This window comes from Polyodon spathula, chromosome 3 (genome assembly GCF_017654505.1).
Source record: "Polyodon spathula isolate WHYD16114869_AA chromosome 3, ASM1765450v1, whole genome shotgun sequence".
NCBI lineage: Eukaryota > Metazoa > Chordata > Actinopteri > Acipenseriformes > Polyodontidae > Polyodon > Polyodon spathula.
This window is the reverse complement of record NC_054536.1, coordinates 36,065,980-36,089,066: the sequence shown is the minus strand read 5'-3', so window position 1 is coordinate 36,089,066 and position 23,087 is coordinate 36,065,980. Positions and strand designations below refer to the sequence as shown.

General features: G+C 38.5%; 1 protein-coding gene across 2 annotated transcripts in view; it reads right to left on the bottom strand.

The window, feature by feature from the left end:
• The window catches only part of LOC121313044 (solute carrier family 22 member 23-like), a 58,205-nt gene that overhangs the window by 4,138 nt on the left and 30,980 nt on the right, over positions 1-23,087 (bottom strand). For both annotated transcript variants that reach the window (XM_041245168.1, XM_041245167.1), the window contains exons 4-9: positions 19,937-20,105; positions 19,104-19,231; positions 11,968-12,070; positions 10,081-10,346; positions 9,084-9,116; positions 3,996-4,119 (exon numbers count right to left, since the gene is read on the bottom strand). In XM_041245168.1, the coding sequence (XP_041101102.1) occupies positions 3,996-4,119; positions 9,084-9,116; positions 10,081-10,346; positions 11,968-12,070; positions 19,104-19,231; positions 19,937-20,105 (823 nt within the window). The remainder of the gene's footprint in view (positions 1-3,995; positions 4,120-9,083; positions 9,117-10,080; positions 10,347-11,967; positions 12,071-19,103; positions 19,232-19,936; positions 20,106-23,087) is intronic.

The window sequence follows — 23,087 nt, the reverse complement described above, 5'->3', positions numbered from 1 at the left end:
TCACTACCATTGCTAACCATTAAAACACTCTGCAATTCAATAACAAACATTTCGACTAGAAGTCTTTTTCGATGTCTCCAACATTTGAAGATACTGAAAAAGAAAGACATATCTGTACACCGCATCCTCTCTTTTTCTGGCAAAACAGTGCATGGTTAAAAATCCAAATCCTTGTCTTGCTGCAGTGCCCCTGCAATGCTGCACCAACTTGATAAAGCTGGGGTTGGAAGGAAGCAGATTAGAAAGCTGTTGCTTTTCTTGAGGCTGTTCTAAAAGGGGGATTTCCAGGAACATCAATTGCAGCTGCACGTATTTCAATGTACAATACATGCACTTCGCTGAGGAGACAAGTTTAGGAGAGAGCCAGGTAACCTGACCACCCAGTGAACAAACATTTACAAAATGACCATCTCACAAAGACTATGATTCATTACAATTTCTCAGAAAAATACAATTGGACAAAGAGCAATTATTCTTACTGCACCAGTAAGAAATGCTGAATTGCTTAATTTAATTTCAATCAAGACAGATTAGGACACTTATTGTAGCAGCAGCCACAATGGCCTAATAGAGCTGTAAGATATTACTGTTGTTTAGTTCACAAAGCAGTTCAGCTTCTATAATCTGAACAAGGTATGTAAAGAGCATTGCACAAATGGTACTAAGCTTATACAGCTCCATTGTGTGTCCCTTTACACAATTGTACTGCAACACGGCCCAATTAAATCCACACCTCCATGCCAATGAGAGATGTTCACATGAATACAGGTCACTATGGCAGGAAGTCACTTTCACACAAACCTCAATTTCTTTTTGGTTTACAAGATGAATTGCTATATAATTACTATATTGTTTCTCTGTCCAGGAAAAAAATCCTTGAAGGAGTTAATGGACAAATAATCCAGTCTCTCCCAGGATAGGGTGAACGATTGGTTTGTAACTAGCACAGCTTTTTTATGCATCTCTCAGGGTTTCTCTGCTAACGGTGGCTATGGGAAAAAGACAGAAGCATCTTACCGACTCAGGGATTCTATACAGCAGGTGACTAATCTTACTGTGGAATCAGTCAAAATTCAAGGTATTTATTGATTCACCTTACTCCTAAATAAGTGTTACCAAATCTGAACATAAGGTACAATATTATACACATTCCTCTCCACCACGTTGCTCTAGCATCCTTTTTTCACTAGATGGAGAGAATTGTTTTCCAGTTAGATTCAGACTATATGCCACCTTGATTTACTGGGACTATGTGAGAGAGGAATGACACATAGTTAAATATCTCCTTCTGAAGGAGAGGCAGCACAGGCAGCATTGTAAGACAATACCTATGGGCAATATTGAGAGAAGGTAGGCATTGTATTGTACCGTCAGATGTTTCAAGAATTAAAAAAAAAAAAAAAAAAGAAGTTCAAGTAAACAAATCTGAACTGATTGATTAAAAGGGAGCAAAGCATTGGTCCATCACTCTGTAATTGCTCAACTAAGACTCCATTCACACTTGTAATTTAGCGACCTTTTCTCATATGTGAAATCTCCAAAAAAGAAAAAGCAGCCCAGGGCTAGATTTAGGCCACCGTTTCAAAGTGGCCCTGGGCAGGCAATCCAGGACCAGGGTCGGCCTTTACATATATATGAACGAGCGTAAAGCAGACTTCAAGTCGCCTTTTCATATCACATGACCAATTTGATTATGTACCTCAGTAGCAGGGATCCTTTTGCTAAGGAACAACAACAAAAAACACAGATTGTCTACGGTCAGGAGATTTTTTGGCTTTACATTTGGGGATAATAACTGAAATAGTACACATACCATATATAAACATTAACACAGGCAACTTAACTTTAAAATTTACTTAAACATATCCATCTAATAAAACTGCTTCTGGTATTCAAGTTCAGTGTTGAATGAGGCTTCAGTTTACTTGAGTCAGTATCCAGAGCTGTTCAAAGATGCCGAAAACAACAACAAATCGCCCCTAAGGATCGGATCACCGAGTTTGGCAAAGACAAATTTCATATCGATGGTAATGTGCTGTTTTGTACTTCATGCAGCAAGGCTGTAGGTTACACTCATACGCATACGATTGTATAATGGGAAGCGCTAAACATAATTTGAATGAACTGAAATGTAAACAGCTGCAAAGTTGGGATTATTTTCTGTGCTCAACACCAGCGTCCTCATGACAATCTGTCTGGAATGCTGCAGTTCTATTTTACAATAGCCATCCGGATGATGAAGACTAACTCTGAACTAACATGAATATTTATTGTTTCCAACAGGGAACTATATTTGTAATGTTTGTTTTATTGATTAATGGCACTGGTAATTATGCATAATGCAGTGGTTTACTATGTATCATGCATGTTGTTGAGCAAAGTGTATTTGACATATGATGGTGTACTGCTGCATTTAGACAATAGTATAGTTTAATGATCATGTTTGTAAACAAAGACGGTATTCATGCAGGTTAAACAAATACTTAACTGAGAAGAAAAATACGTGTCATGTAAAATATGACTGTTTATTGTAAATGGAATGAATGTTAAGTTTAGTTTTGTATAAAATGATTCCAGGTGTAACTGGTTATTGAATAATTAATTAATTATTTATTAATACCATGACTTTCCATAGTCAATAATATACATGTTATTTATTTATTTTTTTAAATATATACCATAAATTTGCTACTGTGCTGCACTGAAAAAATTAATCACATTTTAGGCCTGCTTTTCAGTCACATATGTGAATGCGCAAAGGCGCCTTAAACCGCAAATGTGAATGGGGTTGTAGACCTAAACATGCGGCGGTCCTGAGACAGCCCTAAGCAGCCCCTGAGGCTGCCTTGGGAGGGTACAGTAGCATGAACAGGGTCCAAGAGAGATATATATTATTTAGTCGTTTGGTTCTGGTTTTGTAAAATAATAAGCGCTTGCTCAATTTATTAAATGAACGCTTTCGAATGCTTTCTATGATTCTTTTGCAGTATTACTGAGGATCTACATTTTATAATAAGCGCTTGCCACAATTTATTAAATGAACGCTTTCGAATGCTTTCTGTGATTCTTTTGCAGTATTACTGAGGATCTACATTTTATAATAAGCGCTTGCCACAATTTATTAAATGAACGCTTTCGAATGCTTTCTATGATTCTTTTGCAGTATTACTGAGGATCTACATTTTAGTTACATTAGCGAGAAGACACACTGTCAAAACAGTCAAACTGCAATTATATTACCTCAGGATACTCACATACAGGCTTCTGGACAAAGAAGATTCGGCCATTTCCTGCATAACCTTATCTGCAGTCGGTGCATGTTAAAGAAGGGAGGAGGCACTTCTTTTTCAGTAAAGACCAATTAACTTCACAGAACACAACAATGCAATGTAAAAGGGGTCCGCGTTAGAGCAGCGTTAAGTTTGAGGTTGACAGTGTTGACAGTAGAAAGCCTGGGAATTCAGTTTCACTTTTTACATGCTGTCACTTCACGTGAAACAAACTGCCCAGTTTAACCAAGTTCAATAAGAGAAGACATAAAAACAAGGAACGAATAGAATTACTGTATCATTAAAAAGCTGAAACCAGTGTGTGTGCTTTTTCTAAACTTTTTTTTTTTTTTTTTTTTTAAACAACATTTCTCAGTTTAACACGTATTATTATTTTATTTTTTAAACATTTTTTTCTCAGTTTCACAAGCATTGTCAGGTTACTTTGGTATGGACTGAGGAAGCACGGTAAGAACTATTTTTGGAATGCTGTCTTGTAAATTGCCAAATACTGTATACAGTGCTTTGTTTTTCATTGATTTTCTTTGTATAGTATACTGTAGTACTGTACTTTGGTGTTTTATATATACTTAACTGTTCACTTATAGTGCCCGAAATTAATAAACCCACTACAATGTAGTACAACGACTCTCCTGGAACCAATTCAATCGGATATGAAAGGCTCTACTGTATATTAAAGTTTTGGGTTCCCTCCCTTTCACTCACCTGATGACTGTGGGGGTGATTTCCGCACAGAAGAAAATGCTCAGGCTCCCAACAGCATGGGATGAAAACATTCCTATGATGGAAAAGGCAATGGAGAACTTTCTGTTGATAGTCTCTTTTAAATCTGAAAAAGAAGGTGAAAATTCCTCGATTGGCATCTTGCGGAATCAGTAATATTTACAGAGGACATTTTTGTGTTTTTTTTACAGGAACTTCATTGTCTGTTTGGTAATAACCATCCAGCTGGCTCCTGATTGTCCAAGCTACAATTACACTCACAGTCAAAAGTATTGGCACATTTATTATACCATAATCTAACATAACAGATTAAGATATGTCTTCAGCAGATTAAGGTTTAATAAAACAAAAAGCAAAATACACAATTTCTTCTAATTTAAAGAAGTTTGTTTTTTGAGAAACGTTATTTGTTAAAGTATTTGTATTATTCTGTCTTTCAGATGTTTATGATCATTCTTAACCAGTATCTTCCATATTGTTGGTAAAATCTGAGCCCATTCTGTCCAGTATATTTCCTTCAGCTCAGAGCTACAGCCTTTTTTCAGATCAGTCCAAATCTCTCTATTGGATTGAGAAGTGGGGATTGTGAAGCCCATTCCAGAACTTTTACCATAAGCTTTAGGTTGTTGTCGTGTTGTAAGATAAACTGTCTGTCTCAAATAGATGATACCATTGTACTTTGAAAGTATTTTTTTTTTGTTTTTACATAAAGTATGTTTTGTTAAACTGCCAGAAATTGTCTATTTTTTTAGTCTATGAAATAATAATAATAATAATAATAATCTGTATTTTTATATAGCGCCTTTCATAGTGGACCACCATCCCAAACCTCCTGGTTACAAGCCTGTTTCTTTAACCACTGGACCACACAGCCTCCTAGTAATATTACTTGTTGGATACTTATATTAAGAGTAGGTTGCCAATACTTTTGTGTGTGACTACACAGACTGGAAATAGAGACACTAAAAGACCTTAAAACGCTAATAAAATAAAATACAATTAAAAAAAAAAACTACCCAAAGTCTGCAGGCAATTAAACTTAAAGCGCAAGCAGCATCAAATGTCATTCAATATACACATTTTTTTTTTTACATTTCCTTTACTATTTGAGAATGTGAGCAATAATGAATTGCCATTTTTCTCTAAATCTCCCTTTACCTGGCTTGGCGTTTGCTTTGAGCTGGGGATTCCAAGTACCTGCAATGAACAGCATTCCTGAGTTGAAAAGTCAAACTGTCAAACAATTTGAATGGACTGGGGAAGGCTGTTCAGTACAGGTACTTGGTAAAACACAAAGCATGCTCTAAGAAGCTTTAGGAGTACTAGATTAATCCAACCCACCCTTGTTTTCTTGGATTTTACTTAGTTTTTTTTTTTTAAATAGTAAAGTTACTTCGAGAAAGCTGTTAGGACGAAGGAGAAAATGTTCCTTGCAGCTACTCTGAAGGGAAATGCAGAGCAGCATGTATGTAGCAAATAGCAAACAGCTTACTGCTTTGTGCTTATTGTAATTAAGTCAGTACACCACAAAATGATTCCAGTGAGCCCTGGACTTTCGCAGTGGAACAATCTCTTATTGATTCTAAAACACTCTCTGGGGCTAGGTGATTCATGAGATGGTACAGGGTTTTGGCTGGTTTTAATATAACTAACCTCCCAAACCACCAAAATTATATGATTTGGAGGGTATTATATATATATATATATATATATATATATATATATATATATATATATATCTTGTTCTACATGTATTCCAGTACACAATTTATCAAGAAGGGAATGGAGTGCATACTCTATGGGACAAGAAGATAACTTCCTTAAGTGATTAAATACTGTAATGACAGTACTGAAGCTGAGGTTTGACATTAGGAAAAACAGACTATTTACAGCCCAGTATTTTTTGTACTTTGAATGTAGGTGCTTATAACTCCGCATTTTTGACCAAAATTGATTGAAGGGTTGTATTTTGCCTTATGAAATATACCATTGGTATTTGTATATAGGCTTTCTTTAAACAGGTAAGAAAACATGTCTTTGCTTCTGGGTGTGGCGTAACTAATAAAGCAGTGTGACTAAATCGCTTGTTACATTAAGCACAAATCCAGTTTCCCATGGATAAAAAGCCATGCACACTTAGGCAGAAAAAATACAAAAAGAGTTTGGGTTACAGAATCACACAAGAACATCACTGCAAGAACAACCTGCTTTAGTTGCAGATTCAGAAAGACAGAGTTTTGATTAGCTTATGAAAGTCTATAGAGAGTACAAGACACTCCCTGTTAGTCCATTCCTGTTAAGAAAAAAATCATTTGACAAGTTGATTTTACAACTTGAATTAACACACTTTTAAGATTATTAGATGCAACACTTTTATTGCTATTATTGCTATTATTTATTATTATTATTATTATTATTATTATTATTATTATTATTATTATTATTATTTATATCTGCAGACATTCTAGATTTTCTAGAAATCAGGTAGCATAAATGTTATCCAAGGACAAACTGTATTATGTACATTCAGCAGTATATTAAAAAGAAACAGCAAAGGAGCTTTGTGAAATTAGCTACAATGGTTGTCATGCTATTAAAATGTGGATTTATAGTAATTAAAATACATTTCACTGAAGGATGAAACATCTTCTTCACACCTTGGTGATGCACACAATGACATCACAACAGCCATTCAAAAGAAGAAGAAAAACTTGGGAAGGATTTTTAAATATGCTGATGCACAATGAAAACGCAACAGTAAGTTTTACATCAATAGCTCATTGGGCACATACATAATGTTATTTATATTTTGAATAATGAGCAGATAGGTTTGTTGATTGTTTCAGTAGTATTTTTCTTTGGGATTACAAAATACTGAGCTCAAGTCATGTGATTTCATACAGAACAATAGGTGCTCAGTGTTCGGTATTTGAGTTAAAATTGCCAACAATGAGTTGATTAAGAATCTGTATAAATAGCCATTCAAAAATACATTATTTTAATTAATGCAAGAACAGTAAAATATATGACCAGTCCCGCTTGAGAAATGAAGATCGGCTGGTTGCTATCGGCATGATTGAAGATGGCCTATCTGAGAGAAGTTGCCCAGAGAATGAGATGTTCTGCTTCAACAATCAGCAGACTAGTCCAGAGAAACCAGGAAACCGGCTCTGTGAGGTAGAGGCCACGTCCTGGAAGGCGGAGGGTCACCACACCGGCCCAGGACCATCACATCCGACTGATCCATCTGTGTAATCGTTTTCAGACTGCAGTGGCCACAGCACGAGAAATTCCAGGAAGAAATAACCCGTGCATCAGCAGAATGACTGTAGCTCGCCATCTGCATGAAAATGATTTGCATGCTCGGAGGCCGTTCAGAGGTAACATGTTGACAGCTGAGAGATAAAATCGCCATCTACTGTGGGCCAGAGAACATCTGAGATGGTGGCAGAGAGAGAAGTGGAGTGTTTTATTCACAGATGAATGCCATTTTGCCCTTGACAGACCTGATGGAAGACAACGTGTGTGAAGACGTTGTGGTGAGCATTATGCCGACTGTTGTGTTGTTCAAGCCAACCAGTGGGGTGGTGGAATCTCCTTTAACAAAAGAATGCCTTTGGTGCAGATTGAGGGCAATGTTACTGCTCAGCGATACACTGGCAAAGTCCTTGAGGCAACAGTTTTTCCTGCAAGCCAAGCCAGCAGGACAATGTAAGACCATACAGTGCTAGGATTACAATTGCACGACTTCAAGAAAACAATGTCGAGGTCTTGCCACGGCCAGCTTTTTCTCCTGACCCGAGTCCAATAAAACATCTGAGGAACCAAATTGCCAGGACCATCCACAGGAGACACACGCAACCAGCAACCTTTGCCAGCTGGCTGCAGCTGCACAGGAAGAGTGGTGAAACATCCCACAGCAGTCCATCCAGAGGCTGATCAGGTCTATGTGTCAACGCTGTCAGGATTGCGTTAATGCTCAGGGAGGTCATACCCGATACTAGCTTTGTAATGTTTTCATTTTGACAGTGTGTCATGTTTCATACCGAAAACTTATTTTTGTTCACATTTTCTGTGATTTTGTTTGATATCTATGTTTAAAATATTTGATAAAATCCATTAGACCCAGGTGCTGAGTTTCTTTTGTGCATCAGTATGTATTTCCTGGTACGTGGCTACTTTCCAGGTTTGAAAATGCATTGCACTTCTTCCTACTAATTCTTTTCATAAGCCGATAAAACCTCAGTTGAGTTTCCGGCATTTTTGTTCCCTTCTCTGGCTTATGCCACCATTTTAAACTAAGCTTGCTTATTAGACTCTAAAGTAAATACTAAATAATAGTTTGTACTGTTTGCAGCAACAGATGGAACAAACCAGTGTCACATCATCCTGTACAATATTGAGCTCCAGATCCCAGAGCTTAAGGTGCTATTGGCAGTGAGAGAGTGAAAGAGAGAGAGACAGACAGAAGTGCATTGGGATTAGGTAGCATTTCATGCAGAATGGAGGAAGACTGGTCTTAGGATCCACTCTGACTATCATTTTAGATTTGAATCATTTAATATATAATTCATGGTTAAGCAATCAAATATTAGCACTCATAAACAAACCATACAGACTTCTGCTTATCTAGCTTTTATAAAAGTTTAGCTGGTATTTTTTCCAGTTTACATGCTGTGCTGTGTATCCAACAAGTTATTTTTGCACTTTGCAATGATTTTACAATAGTTTACTGTATAATGCTTATCTGCTCACATTACAGAGACCATCTGACACACCTGTTCAATGTCTTCAATGAAAAAGACTTCTAGTCAAAACGTTTGTCAATTTTCTTTTAGTATTTCTAAATTCTGTACTACTGAGAGTTTAATACCTGTGGATGATAACAGAAAACTGTACCATAGTTGTCATTTACTAAGCAAGTTTGTTTTAATGATAACTCGGCATGCTATAAACTTGCAACTTCAGATACTGGCAATCAAACTGAATACCACTCCCTGAACATAGCTGATGCGTTGATAGTACATTACACTTGTATCTTAAAATGAGAGAGAAAAACTAAGCGCATACCTGTGTCATGATGAAGGTTGTACTTCCCGATTACTGGATCCACAGTGACAATTACAATAGGGAACAAAAAAAAAAAAATTAGTAAAGCAGTTTCATTTATTGCAGTCCAATATATTTCACTTCGGACACCAGATGTTGAATAATTAATAGTAATTTGCACTTAAATTCTTAATGTCTCTGCAATTTTTTATTATAATTTACAGGATACTGTTCTCCTGTAAAAGGTCCCTATATCCACATTAACTGGAGAATGTAATGTACTTAGCAAGCAGGACTGCATCTAAAATCAATATCTAAATATTTCTTAAGCCCATTACAACTGGCTCTCCTAAACCGGGTCCTGGATGTGGGTCGAAACTCTTTGACCCGGGTCAAGCAAGACAAAATGCATGCTGGTTGTTCGTAAGCGGACAAAGTAACAAAACAGTCACGCCTGCGTGAAGGCTTCACTTCTGCAAGGAACATTTCTGTTTATTCGGTTTAACCATATTTCAGTTGATTGTGACACATCATGAGCCAGACTGCAGCAAGGACAAATAAACATTTGCTCGAATCAACAATGGGGCTGACGATTAATCTTGAAAGCCTGAACAGATGAAAGGGTGGTCATGTGAATGTTTCTGCTTCCAGGGCATGGCACCTGCACATTGTGTATTTGCTTCTGTCACCCAGGTCGACCCCGCTTCTTCAAAAAGCAGCGTGCAATTGCATAGCCAACCCTCGCGACCTGGGCAGAGCATGCCAGTGTGAAATTGCATAGCTGACTCACATGTCTGTGTGGAAATGGCTTTACTAAAGCAACTAATTAAACCAAGTTATTTCTAAAAAAATTAAAAAAAAAAAAAAAAAAGAAACCCACAAAACAAAACACATCTTTACATCACAATTAGCCACTAACCGGTTACACAGACATCCTCTAAGCTGTCCCGTTCCACCCCAACCCCAAACCAACACCCAACCCCAATCCCAACACCGCAACCAAGCAGCAGTGACTCACAGTTTAAGAAGCCCAGCTGCAGCAGTGAGGCCAGGGCGGTGAGGATCATAAACATCAGCAGGGCCCCCCTCCGGCCCATGAACCCCACTGCAGGGCACATGGCCAGGCAGGAGGCCACTGCAATCCCCGCCATGGTGTAATAGTCTGCGTAGAAGTTGCTGAGAATCATGTTTTGGGTGTCGCTGTTGTGTGAAACTGTAGTATTTTCCCATTTGTTTTGCATCATGCTTCTGGCAAAGCAGTGGTGGATCCCAAACCCGGTGAGCCTTTCGAGGTGAAAGAAAGAGTTCACAAATTAAAACACTGAGGCAATGTACCCAAGCAAGTAGCTTCTGATGCCATGTTATTTTTTTGCTTTTTGTGATGTTTGCAGTATGTTGAGTGGTTCTTGGTTCTTTTGATCCAATTTTGAATTCTCATTAAAGTGGTTGCAGCTAACAAAATAATGCCATAAGTAAACCCTGTTTTATAGGTCTCAAATGTCAGATTTTCAAAGAAACACATGATATCTGGTATTGCACTTGGATAAAGAAACCTGAATGGTATCACTGCTTTCAGATAGTCATTTCAGCTTAAGTGTGAAATTCTCCCGAACCTTTCAATGGCTTCTTTCCTGCCAATAACCAAATCGGAAACTTCTCCTATTGATTGACACATTTTCAGCCAGTAACATGCCAGGACCCAGAACAGACAATTCATTCCATTCCATGTATTAAACATGCTCATGACAGACCCTGTATCTTTGTGACTATATATTAAAACTACCACACATGTGGCTTCATTACAGTTGGGATATTGCATTATTATTACTAATAATATGAATCTGGGATAACCACACAAAGATAACTGCTTGAGAAGTAGTGGTAAATGTCCAGCTGTAATCATTCATATATGTAGTTATTATTTACTATGCTGTATTCCCCAAATACTGCTATGTAAAAAAAGTTGCAAGGATTATATTTGATAATTGTCTAATCAAAAACATTTGTAGTAGTTGGTCTAAATCTATCAGTGCTTTATGACACTGTGGAGGTGAACAACACTTAGGCAAGTGCTGTTTTATCCATTCATAAAAAGAAACAAAGCACACTTTAATATTAAGGTACTGTTGTAATGAGTTAGGTATTCTCACACACTGCGGAGCAAAATGTATCAGCTGCTGGAAGATACAAACTAGATTAAATGAAAGGTTATTAAAGCGGCTCTGGTGATTCTTTATACAAGAATAGTAATAATCTTGCACTTCTTCATTACTGTTTCTTTAAACTTACCAAGTGGGAAATAATTTTTCATAAATAAAAGGTCATAAACCTGTACTTGCTTCTACGGTTGTCGCTGTTTTTGAAATTATGATAACACTTCTATATGAGATCTTATTTATATTATTATTCAAGCACAGTACCAACACAAACTATGGAAATGATAAATGATTTACTGCTAGACCTTACTGCCCAATTGTCCTTCACTCAGACCCCTTACTTATTAAATACTTCGATATATCTGAATTGTTTTCTCTTAAACATGTAAAGGGTTATAATGAGAAATTACTCACAAAGTATAATGTCAGCCTACACCAAAATGTTCTCCTTTTTCTAGGAAAGCAGTACAGCTGGGGATAGGGAGTTTGTTGCTGGATTACCTCACACTACTTGCTCAATAAATATATTGGTATCCATGGACAGATAATTGTCTCCTCAGATTATCAAAATCAAAAAGTCCTAAAACTGCAACGTGCTTTCAAGAAAAAAGTTCACTAAAAGCTGTTTGGGTTGTTATTTTTCCCACTGGTTAACCACACTGTTCCCCAATACTGGGAGAAACAACATTTTGTTTAAAAAAAAAAAAAAACAACCAACAACAACAAAACCAATGAAGAAGTTTACTTACGAGTTTACACAGAGAACCAAGATGTTCTTCCATAGGTTTCTAGTCCCTACCACTTTTACAATACAAGTTTTCTTAGGTTGCTTAGTAAGTTCTCTTTCCAGTTCTGGAAGAAAAAAAAAAAAAAAGGGTTTGACACATTTTTATAACTACAAAAGTACAGATGAAGGTGTAAGTATCAATTACAGTCAAATCCAATGTGACACCTTTATAATACTGTATATGGTAGACCCTAACATTGACATAACATAAATGTCATTGTATCAGACGGCTTTCTAGTCAAATTAAAATGCAGCTACACTACTAATTAAAATCTTATTTAAAACTATACAAAACATGTAGTTGTGGCAAGCCACTTCTTATAGGGGAGTAATAGCTTGTATCATATAGCACCTTCCACACTCTTCTATGTTTGTTATAGCAGCAGGATTTAAAAGATCATTTATCTTTGAACACAGCTGTAATACTACCCTTAGAGATCGTTATGAGCAGGCTTGACTGCATATAAATGGGTCTAATATGTGTATAGAATCTAAGGATTACAGAAATTCTCTGCATCTGCAAGGTCCGGTGGAGATAAATGCAACCACAAATACCAAGTTATATTTTATATTTTGCATTAAGTTTACAGTATAAGCTTTTGCACAGGAACAGCTATTAATCCAAATTTTTTTAAAAAAAAAAGTTCAATGTCATAAACTGCAGCCAACAAAATGATGTTAGAAAAAACAAAACAACAAAAAAAAAAAAACCCAAGAATTTATGAGTTCCAGACATAACAAGGATGACACTATTTCCGGGATTTAACAAAATAATGACTGCAGAGTTTGGGCTAACAAAATGAAACACATCTGCGATATGTGTCACTGGACATTCTATCACATGACATTTGTAAGGCAAAGAACACACAGATCATGTATTCTGAAATGTACAGGGTGATTCTGCACTTTAGTGATCTTCTTGTGGAATTTTTGGTGATATTGGCCCTGATCTGTTACCCCTCTTTTTTGTTTTCAAATTCTGACAGGATTGAATAAATCAGCTATTTACAGACTCTGCCTATGGCTAGGACCCACTGCTGTTGTAAAAGTTAAGGATTAGAAATGTTTCCATGGAAACTGCTCATCCTCAACTCACCTAAAAAAGATTAAAAAAAACAAAAAACATAGCAACAGAAGCAGACTGCATAACTCACAGGGGTGCCAACACTATTACCCTTCCCCATTACAGTTATCCTTTATTAAACTATAACTAAATAGAGCTTACTGTTGACAAAAAAACTAAATGCTTGTTAAAACTATCAGATACTGAACTTGGTGCAGTATCTATGAATGCAAACAATGTGCAACTTTCCACCTTTAATGAAAAATTATCTGGAAGGTTTTCTTCTAATAATAATTTGTTAAACAAATGTGCATTTTTTCCTGGTTTGCTCAGTGTATATCTCTATTGATATCTGGCAACTGTAGAAAGTAGTCCTCTACAACAATTTAGATCTGGGTTTGACGTTTATGTTGTAACTAAGGATTAGATATCCCAGAAATGTACAGTATTAGTATCAGATGAAATGTGTCAGATAGATTGCATCAGATGGAGTCACATTAAGAATAGCTATGCTGTTTAACTATTCCTGTTTAACCATCTATCATAAAAAGACACAAGCACCTGGGGTAATAAAAACAAATGAGTTTTAAAAGGCGAGCTCGCTAGCAAAGGCTTTGATCGATCAAATAAATTCACAGACCAAGTCATTTATGGACAATGTTTCTTATACAAATAATGGCAAACACACCAATCTGTAACAAAAAAAAAAAAAAATACCATGTACTGCAACTCCAGGTTTCCACACGCCAGACATGATAAGATTTTTTAACTGGTGACGCGACACTTTCACAGCGACATGACCACAAACACCAGAAGCGACACTGAGGCGATGCAGCAGGTCCACCCTATCCACTCCATCCTATTTATTTTTCATTGCTCCAGCACCGCTCCTGCGTCGCCTGTTGGGTCATGTGTGGTATGAAAGATACTTATCAAAAGTATAGGTTCTATTCATTTTGACGCATCACTGCACAGTTACATTTGCCGCATCACATCTGGTGGGTAGCAGCCTTTACACTGGTGAAGGTGGAGGTTGCACTTAAAAGGGATTCAAACCAAGGCTTTTTAAATCTTGTATAACATATTCTCACAAGTCTCTGATGTTTTTTCTATATATGATTTAGTCGTCCCCGGCCCCATCACCTTTTGACCCCATTTTACCTATACTGTTGATTAACAGACTGTAAAACAGGTATTGGGGCCCCAGGACAGCACACAGGATCAATACAATGTGGTTACAAGAAACCTGTTCTCCACCAGTGTCAAAGTGAAAGTTAAGCAATTTTTTACTCCTTCAAAATTTCTCTTGATTTATTGAACATGACTCATGAGTTAAATATGATCAGGAACAAACTAAAAGAACGACCTCACTCATCGAGTTATGAGCCCAGATCAAGAGCAAAGCCCTGAAAGCTGAGGTAACGCTTGTTTTTGCTGCGTTTGTTTTTTTTAGATATTTATTGGACAGTCCAAAAAATACTACTAGAATGTTTGGGTTTTTTTGTTTGTTTTTTTTAAACAAACTGACAAATATACTGTTATGTCAGGAAGACTTACAGCATGAACGGACAACTCTGGTCATGGAGGGCCATTCAACATTAATTCTAATGAAATATTTAAGACCTGCATGCAGGTTTAACTGGTTCAATAAAAAATGTACATGTTAGGATCACAGGATGATGTGTCTGCACTGAACAAGTAAGATATAAAATTACCAGACAGACTGATTTCAGTAACAAGAAGAAATGTTGTTTTCATTAGCTTTTCTTAGAAGGGATTACAAAAATATACCAGTGACATTTTTATCATACTAAAACTAAAAAAAGACACATGACCATGATAGGGCAGCCACATTAGGTCACAGGTAAAAATATAAAACAGCGCTGGTTTTAAATTACTTCTGTTTCAAAGGAAAAAAAATTAATAACGTGACCTTATCTTTTTGGCTCAATAGATCCTTAAGAGAAATTTATTACAGGGGAATGAACACATGATGTTTACTAAAAAACACCCTCTAATCATACATAAACCTTGGATTTCTAACCACAATCAATATAATGAAAAAGCTGTAACAATATAACCAACAGACAAAATAAGCAACTGACAAAAACCTACCACCTTAAATCTTTGTGGACATCTAGCACCACCTCACAAATGTAGTAAGTATCATGAGCTTGCATGAGTAGGTGTGTGTAACAGGGGAGATCTGTGCTGACTGGCGTATGCATCGTTCTGCAGGAAGAGGGCAGCAGCCTCGTAAGATCTGCCTGGCAATGACACAGAGAGGTTGGATGAAGGTGTGCTGTCTTTCACTCTCTCGGAGTGGTTGAGAGGCGGGCCTTGGGGGGGGAGGGGGGTATAAGAATTACACTCCGTCTTGCATTTGTGTGGCCATTACAGAGGAAACCCAGTGACGCTAGCTGGGGACGCCAGCGTAAATACCACGCAAGAATACCAGTGGTTGGAGCGAGAAAGCAAAGCAGTCAGTGGATGATACACAAACTCAGGCTCCCTTAGATTCAGGGTGTAGTCAGTCCCTAATACAAGAAAGCTTAATCTCACTGGGGCATAAGCAAATAACGGGACAGGTGCATATTAAATGTATTCATGGTTATGTGCGCACTTTTCCCAAAATATGTAAATTTGGCCAGCAGGTAACCGGAGTACAACTGGGTTTGTGTCCTTGATTACCAGTGTCTGTGGTTCTGGGGTGGGACTGGGAGCAGTTCAAAGATTGGGTGGCTGCTGTGACGGCCCTATCCTCCCTATTGGCTAAGAAAGAGGAAGTAATTGGAGAGATCTTCCCCTTTCGTGAACCAGCACGGTATTCCCATAGATTTAAAACCTAAAAAACTAAACGGGAATGCAGGGCCACTAAGAATGAGGGTTGGCAATGGAGGGAGTCCAAGAAGTTTCAGGTGGGGGCAATTGGTGAAGAGTCTGGCTCAGCTGCCTCCACTCAGGACCTACCAGATCCCGAGCTAGAAGTCATGGGAGCTGATTTTATAGCTCGGTCCCATGACTTCCAACTCGAGCAAGGGCATGATAACATGCTGGGATGGCTCTTTGACCAAGCAACGGTGGTTAACCCTTTGCGGTCCTATGTCCAGTGCATCCAGTGCTCAAAAAATATCAGACATTTGCAGAGCTTTTTGAGATGTTAAAGTAATAAAATAATGACTTGGATCACATTATTGAGGAGTTTGGTGATAAAACGAGTGATCAGGAGAGGATTTATCAGTACCTCTTTCAAAGAGGTATGTGAAAAATACAGCAAACAAGGGGTGGGGCTTGGCTGGAAATACAGTACTGACTGTCCTTTTGCGATTCAATGCCTTTTAAACCTATTTACTCCAAAAAATATATTTTAAAACGGCGCTTGTAAAATAAACAGCACGTGTGAAAATAAATTGGACCTGACAAGCGTTGAATAAATGAACTGCAAAGGGTTAATGGTCGGGTGTTCAAGCCCAGATGCGCCACAACGTACCCTCACTTTGAAATTAATCGAGATCTGTTGTACTGTGTTGAAAAATTTTCAGACAGGAGAAGTGCGTCACCAGTTTTTCACTCCTCAGCCCTTTAAGGAGGATTTGTTGCAGGTGACTCATGCTATTCCCCTGTCTGGTCATTTGGGAAGGTACAAAACTAAAGCGAGGCTTGTGACACGGTTCTATTGGCTGGGGCTGGATGGTGATGTCAGCCGTTTTTGCGACCGCTGTGGGGAGTGTCAGAAAGCCAGCCCTAGAGCCGTCGCAGGAGCTTCACTGGTGCTGTTGCCACTAGTGGAAGCTCCGTTTGAGCGTATTGGAGTAAATATAGATTGATTGCTAGAGAGGAGCATGGCGGGATACATGCACCTATTGGTCATTTTGGATTACACTATGCGTTTATCCAGAGGCCATTCCCCTCCGATCTGTGTCTGCTAAATATGTTGCCAAAGAGCTAGTGAAGGTTTTCTCCTAGGTCAGGATCCCCAAGGAAATACTAACTGATCAAGGCACCAACTTAATGTCCCGGCTAACCTTTTGGGGATTAAGACCATTAGGACCTTGGTTTTTCACCCTCAGACCACTGGTCTTGTGCAGCGTTTTTAATAAGATCCTCAAATACATGTTGCGCAGATTTATTAATAGTGATGTGTGCTACTGGGACCAGCTAATCGACTCCCATTCTCTTTGCTATCTGAGAGGTACCTCAGGCTTCTATGGGGTTTTCACAATTCGAATTGCTGTATGTGCGAAGACCCCAAGGCGTACTTGATCTGGTAAGAGAGATGTGGGAGGAACAGCAGGATAATTCAACCAATACAGTCCAGTTTGTGTTGGACCTGTGCAAATGTCTTGAGTCTGTGGTAAAGTGAGCACATGATAAGTTGCTGCAGGCTCGATGCAGACAGGAGACTTAATATAACAGTATAGCCCAGTTACGCACGTTTCAGCCAGGGGATAAAGTGCTTCTATTGTTGCCCAGCCAGAAGGTTTAGACTCAGAGCCAAGTGGCAAGGACCTTTTGAGGTTACACGACAGTGGATCATGAGATCTGCCAGACGGAGCTATGGAGAGAAAAGCACATTTATCATGCAAACCTCTTGAAGCCCTGATTGTAACAGGAGGCTTTGTTAGTGGCACAAGAAGATCACAAACCTGTGACCTGATCTTTCTGTTTGGTGAAAAAAGGGTCGGTACAAATTGTAGATAATCTGACACCAACACAGAAATGTCAGGCTCCGGTGCTGGTGGCAGAGTTTCCTGACGTGTTTTCTCCCATCCTGGGGCAGACTCCAGTAGACCACCACGACACTGAAGTTGAGACGGGGGTGTCAGTTTGCCCGAGGCCGTACCGCATACCAGAATGCAAATGCCAGGTAATAAAGGCAGAAGCTCAGACTGGGTGTAATAGAGGAGTCCCCAAGTGACTGGAACAGTCCTATTGTTTCAGTGGATAAGCCGGACGAGTCAACTCTGTTTTGCGAGGAATGTCTCACAGTAAACTGGGCAGTCAAATCACTCCAATACTACCTCCTGGAGTGACACTTCATCCTGGTTACAGATCATGCCCCTTTAGCATGGCTTCACTGGACAAAGGATAACAACACCAGAATCACATGGTGGTACTTGACCCTGCAGCACTATGCCTTCAGGGTAGTCCACCAAGCAGGGAAACTGCATCAAAATGCATATTTTTTCTCCTGAGAATGCATGGGGGTGTAGGATTTTCAAATGGACCGGTGGTGCCATTCTGAGGGGGAGGATATGTAACAGGGGAGATCTGTGCTGACTGTCTGGCACATGCGTGGTTCTGCAGGAAGAGGGCAGCAGCCTTGTAAGATCCGTCTATCAATCATGGCAATGACACAGAGAGGTTGGGTGAAGGTGTGTTGTCTTTCCCTCTCTCCGAGTGGTTGTGAGGTGGGCCTTGGGGGGGGCGGGGGGTTTCTCGGCCTATAAGTACACTCCATCACGCATTTATGTGGCCATTACAGGGGAAACACAGTGATGCTAGCTGAGGACACCAGAGTAAACAACAACAGTGGTTGGAGCGAGAGAACAAAACAGGCAAGCACGGCTAAGGAAAAAAGCCAGCCTTAAAAACCGGAATTAAAATATATTGTTGCGTACCCGAGGGAACGCGTGTGGTTAGAAGGTGGAACCTTGGCCACCCCAGTGTATACTGCATAGCACAGCGTAGGTTGGAGACCTGAGCTGACCAGTTTAGCGGCAGTGAAGGGCGCTACATAAGCAGCACCTTTTGTTTGTAGTTTTATTACTGTGCTTTGTTTTCTCTTTTGCTTTCGCCTTTGATTATGGAATATTATTTTTAGCACTTGCATGTGCACTGTGACTGTTTACCCGTGTTGGTAACCCTGTGGTCCTGATTACTGCTGTCGGTATATAGGCCACGGACAACAGCGCCCTCTGTGGGGCAACATAAATCAATGTGCCTGAGGGGCACTTCAAATAAAGTTCTGTCTCCTGTGTGTCAGTGAATTGCCCACCACCCTTCCACAGTAGGTTATTTATTTTTTCGCTTACCAGGCATGATCCCCTTAACATCAGTCTCGGAATCCACTCTGTTCTTTCTTTTGATTTGGAGAATTAAGATTTTCGCCCTCTCATACTGTTGTGTGGCCAGAAGCCAGCGTAGAGATTCTGGGAAAATGCTATTGTAGAGAAAAAAATGGTTTTAAAGAATTAAAACATAAAAATAGTTTTTTCTTACCAACCTTTATTATCCTTATTTTCCTTTATGTTTGATGAATAGTTTTTGAGAAAGTAGAGCAATGATGGCCATTTTTCTTTAGGGCACCCAGCAAATAACATGTACTTCCCATTGCTTGAATATCTCATGCATTAAAAGCAAGGTTTGTATACAACTATTACTGTGCAAGTACAGTATTCAATTTGTACATTGTGAGTATATATTGGAGAACAGGTTTTACATCTGGTTCTTACTGACTGGATATCTAAAGTGTACACAGGTGTACCAACAAGAATCTGACAGAGTGATTCATACTTTAATAGAACAAATATTTCATTAATGCTTCACATACGCCCAAATAACACCGTGACAGGTTGCTGCAGCTCTGCTGAAATCTCAATCAGCTCAAATGACATCCCTACTAAAGGTTTGCCATATTCAGTCTGCACATAACTTACAATTTTCTGCACATATATACTGTGTTTTATCATGTTCTCAACTACATGCTTGTATATAATTAACTATGCATTTATATTGCTAAATACATTTTGTTTTTACATTGCAGGTATTGATAACGAAATAAAAGTGCATAAATAACCAAGAATTATCATGTTTCCTGAACATCATGAAGTGTTACAAAGGAAGAGTGGTTTCCAATTGTTCTTACCATATAAAGGAGATCATGAGAATGAAGGGACAGATGATAACTGCCTGTAGAACTTGCCAGTCTCTGCAGAGGGCAGCCAGGCCTGGTAAAAGAAGCTGCCCCAGCAATGCAATGAAGCTCGCCACCATGGTCACCATAAACCGGTTTCCTGGATCACATATCTCAATCCCTGAAATTTTTTTTTTTTTTTAAAAATAGCACACTTATTAAAAACACACAGCTTTGAATATATTATTGGATTATCATCACAATTTAAACAGAGCAACACAATAGGAAAATCTACCTTTTAAACTTTTTTTTTGTGCACCACTGACTAGACCTAATTTCCCTAAAGAATTGGTTTCTAATTGCAATTTACTGAATATTATACAATATAAGAGTTGTACTTAATATAATTCATAAATGCTAAAACACACACACACACACACACACACACACACACACACACACACACACACACACACATATATATATATATATATATATATATATATATATATATATATATATATATATATATATATATATATATACACACACACACACACACACACACACACAGTACTGTGCAAAAGTTTTAGGCAGGTGTGAAAAAATGCTGTCAAGTAAGAATGCTTTCAAAAATAGACATGTTAATAGTTTATATTTATCAATTAACAAAATGCAAAGTGAGTGAACAGAAGAAAAATCTACATCAAATCAATAGTTGGTGTGACCACCCTTTGCCTTCAAAACAGCATCCATTCTTCTAGGTACACTTGCACACAGTTTTTGAAGGAACTCGGCAGGTAGGTTGGCCCAAACATCTTGGAGAACTAACCACAGTTCTGCTGTAGATTTAGGCAGCCTCAGTTGCTTCTCTCTCTTCATGTAATCCCAGACAGACTCGATGATGTTGAGATCAGGGCTCTGTGGGGGCCATACCATCACTTCCAGGACTCCTTGTTCTTCTTTACGCTGAAGATAGTTCTTAATGACTTTTGCTGTATGTTTGGGGTCATTGTCACGCTGCAGAATAAATTTGGGGCCAATCAGATGCCTCCCTGATGGTATTGCATGATGGATAAGTATCTGCCTGTACTTCTCCGCATTGAGGAGACCATTCATTCTGACCAAATCCCCAACTCCATTTGCAGAAATGCAGCCTCAAACTTGCAAGGAACCTCCACCATGCTTCACTGTTGCCTGTAGACAGTCAATCGTGTACCGCTCTCCGGCCGTTCGGCGAACAAACTACCTTCTGCTACAGCCAAATATTTCAAATTTTGACTCATCAGTCCAGAGCACCTGCTGCCATTTTTCTGCACCCCAATTCCTGTATTTTCGTGCATAGTTGAGTCGCTCGGCCTTGTTTCCACATCAGAGCTATGGCTTTTTGGCCGCAAGTCTTCCATGAAGGCCACTTCTGACCAGACTTCTCTGGGCAGTAGATGGGTGTACCAGGGTCCCACTGTTTTCTGCCAATTCTGAGCTGATGGCATCTTCCGATTGTGAAGGGAAGTAAGCATGATGTGTCTCATCTGCTGCAGTAAGTTTCCTTGGCCTACCACTGTGTCTACGGTCCTCAACGTTGCCCGTTACTTTGTGCTTCTTCAAAAGAGCTTGGACAGCACATCTTGAAACCCCTGTCTGCCTTGAAATTTCTGCCTGGGAGAGACCTTGCTGATGCAGTATAACTACCTTGTGTCTTGTTGCTGTGCTCAGTCTTGCCATGGTGTATGACTTTTGACAGTAAACTGTCTTCAGCAACCTCACCGAATTAGCTGAGTTTGGCTGTTCCTCACCCAGTTTTATTCCTCCTACACAGCTGTTTCTGTTTCAGTTAAGATTGTGTTTCAACCTATATATTGAATTGCTGATCATTAGCACCTGTTTGGTATACGTGTTTAATCATACACCTGACTATTTGCCTACAAAATCCCTGACTGTGCAAGTGTACCTAGAAGAATTGATGCTGTTTTGAAGGCAAAGGATGGTCACACCAAATATGGATTTGATTTAGATTTTTCTTCTGTTCACTCACTTTGCATTTAGTTAATTGATAAATATAATCTATTAACATGACTATTTTTGAAAGCATTCTTACTTTACAGCATTTTTTCACACCTGCCTAAAACTTTTGCACAGTAATATATATATATATATATATATATATATATATATATATATATATATATATAGATATATATATATATATATATATATATATACACAACACACACACACACACACACACACACACACACACATAAACACACACAGTAGATGCCGGTTATTAACAACCTATGATAAAAGACAACTTTCAGTTAATATTTTCCCAGGACCAATCCCATCCTATATACTTTAATGTTAACGGATCTCTGATATTAGCAACTGCACGCTGCTTATTGACAACTTTATTACTAGTTGCCAGGGCTACAGTGCGCACTTGCATGATTTATGCGCATACTTCATGCAGCTTTTATAACACACTGACTTCACAACTGGGTATTTCTGGCAGACTTTTTTTTGGTTTTAAATATGTTTAAAATATCTTGCTTTTACTGAGAATTCCCTGGGGCTTTGGACTTAATTGAAACAGGAGTTGCTGTCTAAATATTTTTAACATAACAAAGGTTGTGCTGCTGTAAATCCGTGCACTGACACTGGAATATTCCGACATCAATAAAGCAACTCAAATGTAGTATAACGATGACCTCCGAGATACAAAATTTTACAATTTACCCCTGGAAACAATTAAAATCAGACAGGGCAGGTACAACTGTATATTTATGCAAGTTAAATAAAACCTATTAAAATGTTGTCTGGTAAGCTACAGCATGTTAGTATTACGAGAACATATTTAATTGAGGGGTTATGTCAGACCATAACCCATGAGAGCGAAGCTGGAACCCAGAGATTAAATTCTCTCGAAATGCACTGCAGCCCATGTGTTATTTTTTTTTAGTATTAAACAGATTTAAAAAAATATGATCAAAACATGTTGTTGTTTAGTTTATTCACTTTGTGCCCACACAGCCAGCACAGGTTCATCTCAATAGTGCAGCACTAATACAAACAGGAGACCTAAGTAGACCATACTGAATAATAAACAATGCAACAATTATACATCCAAGCAATATCAATTAAAAAAAATACACAACACTTATAC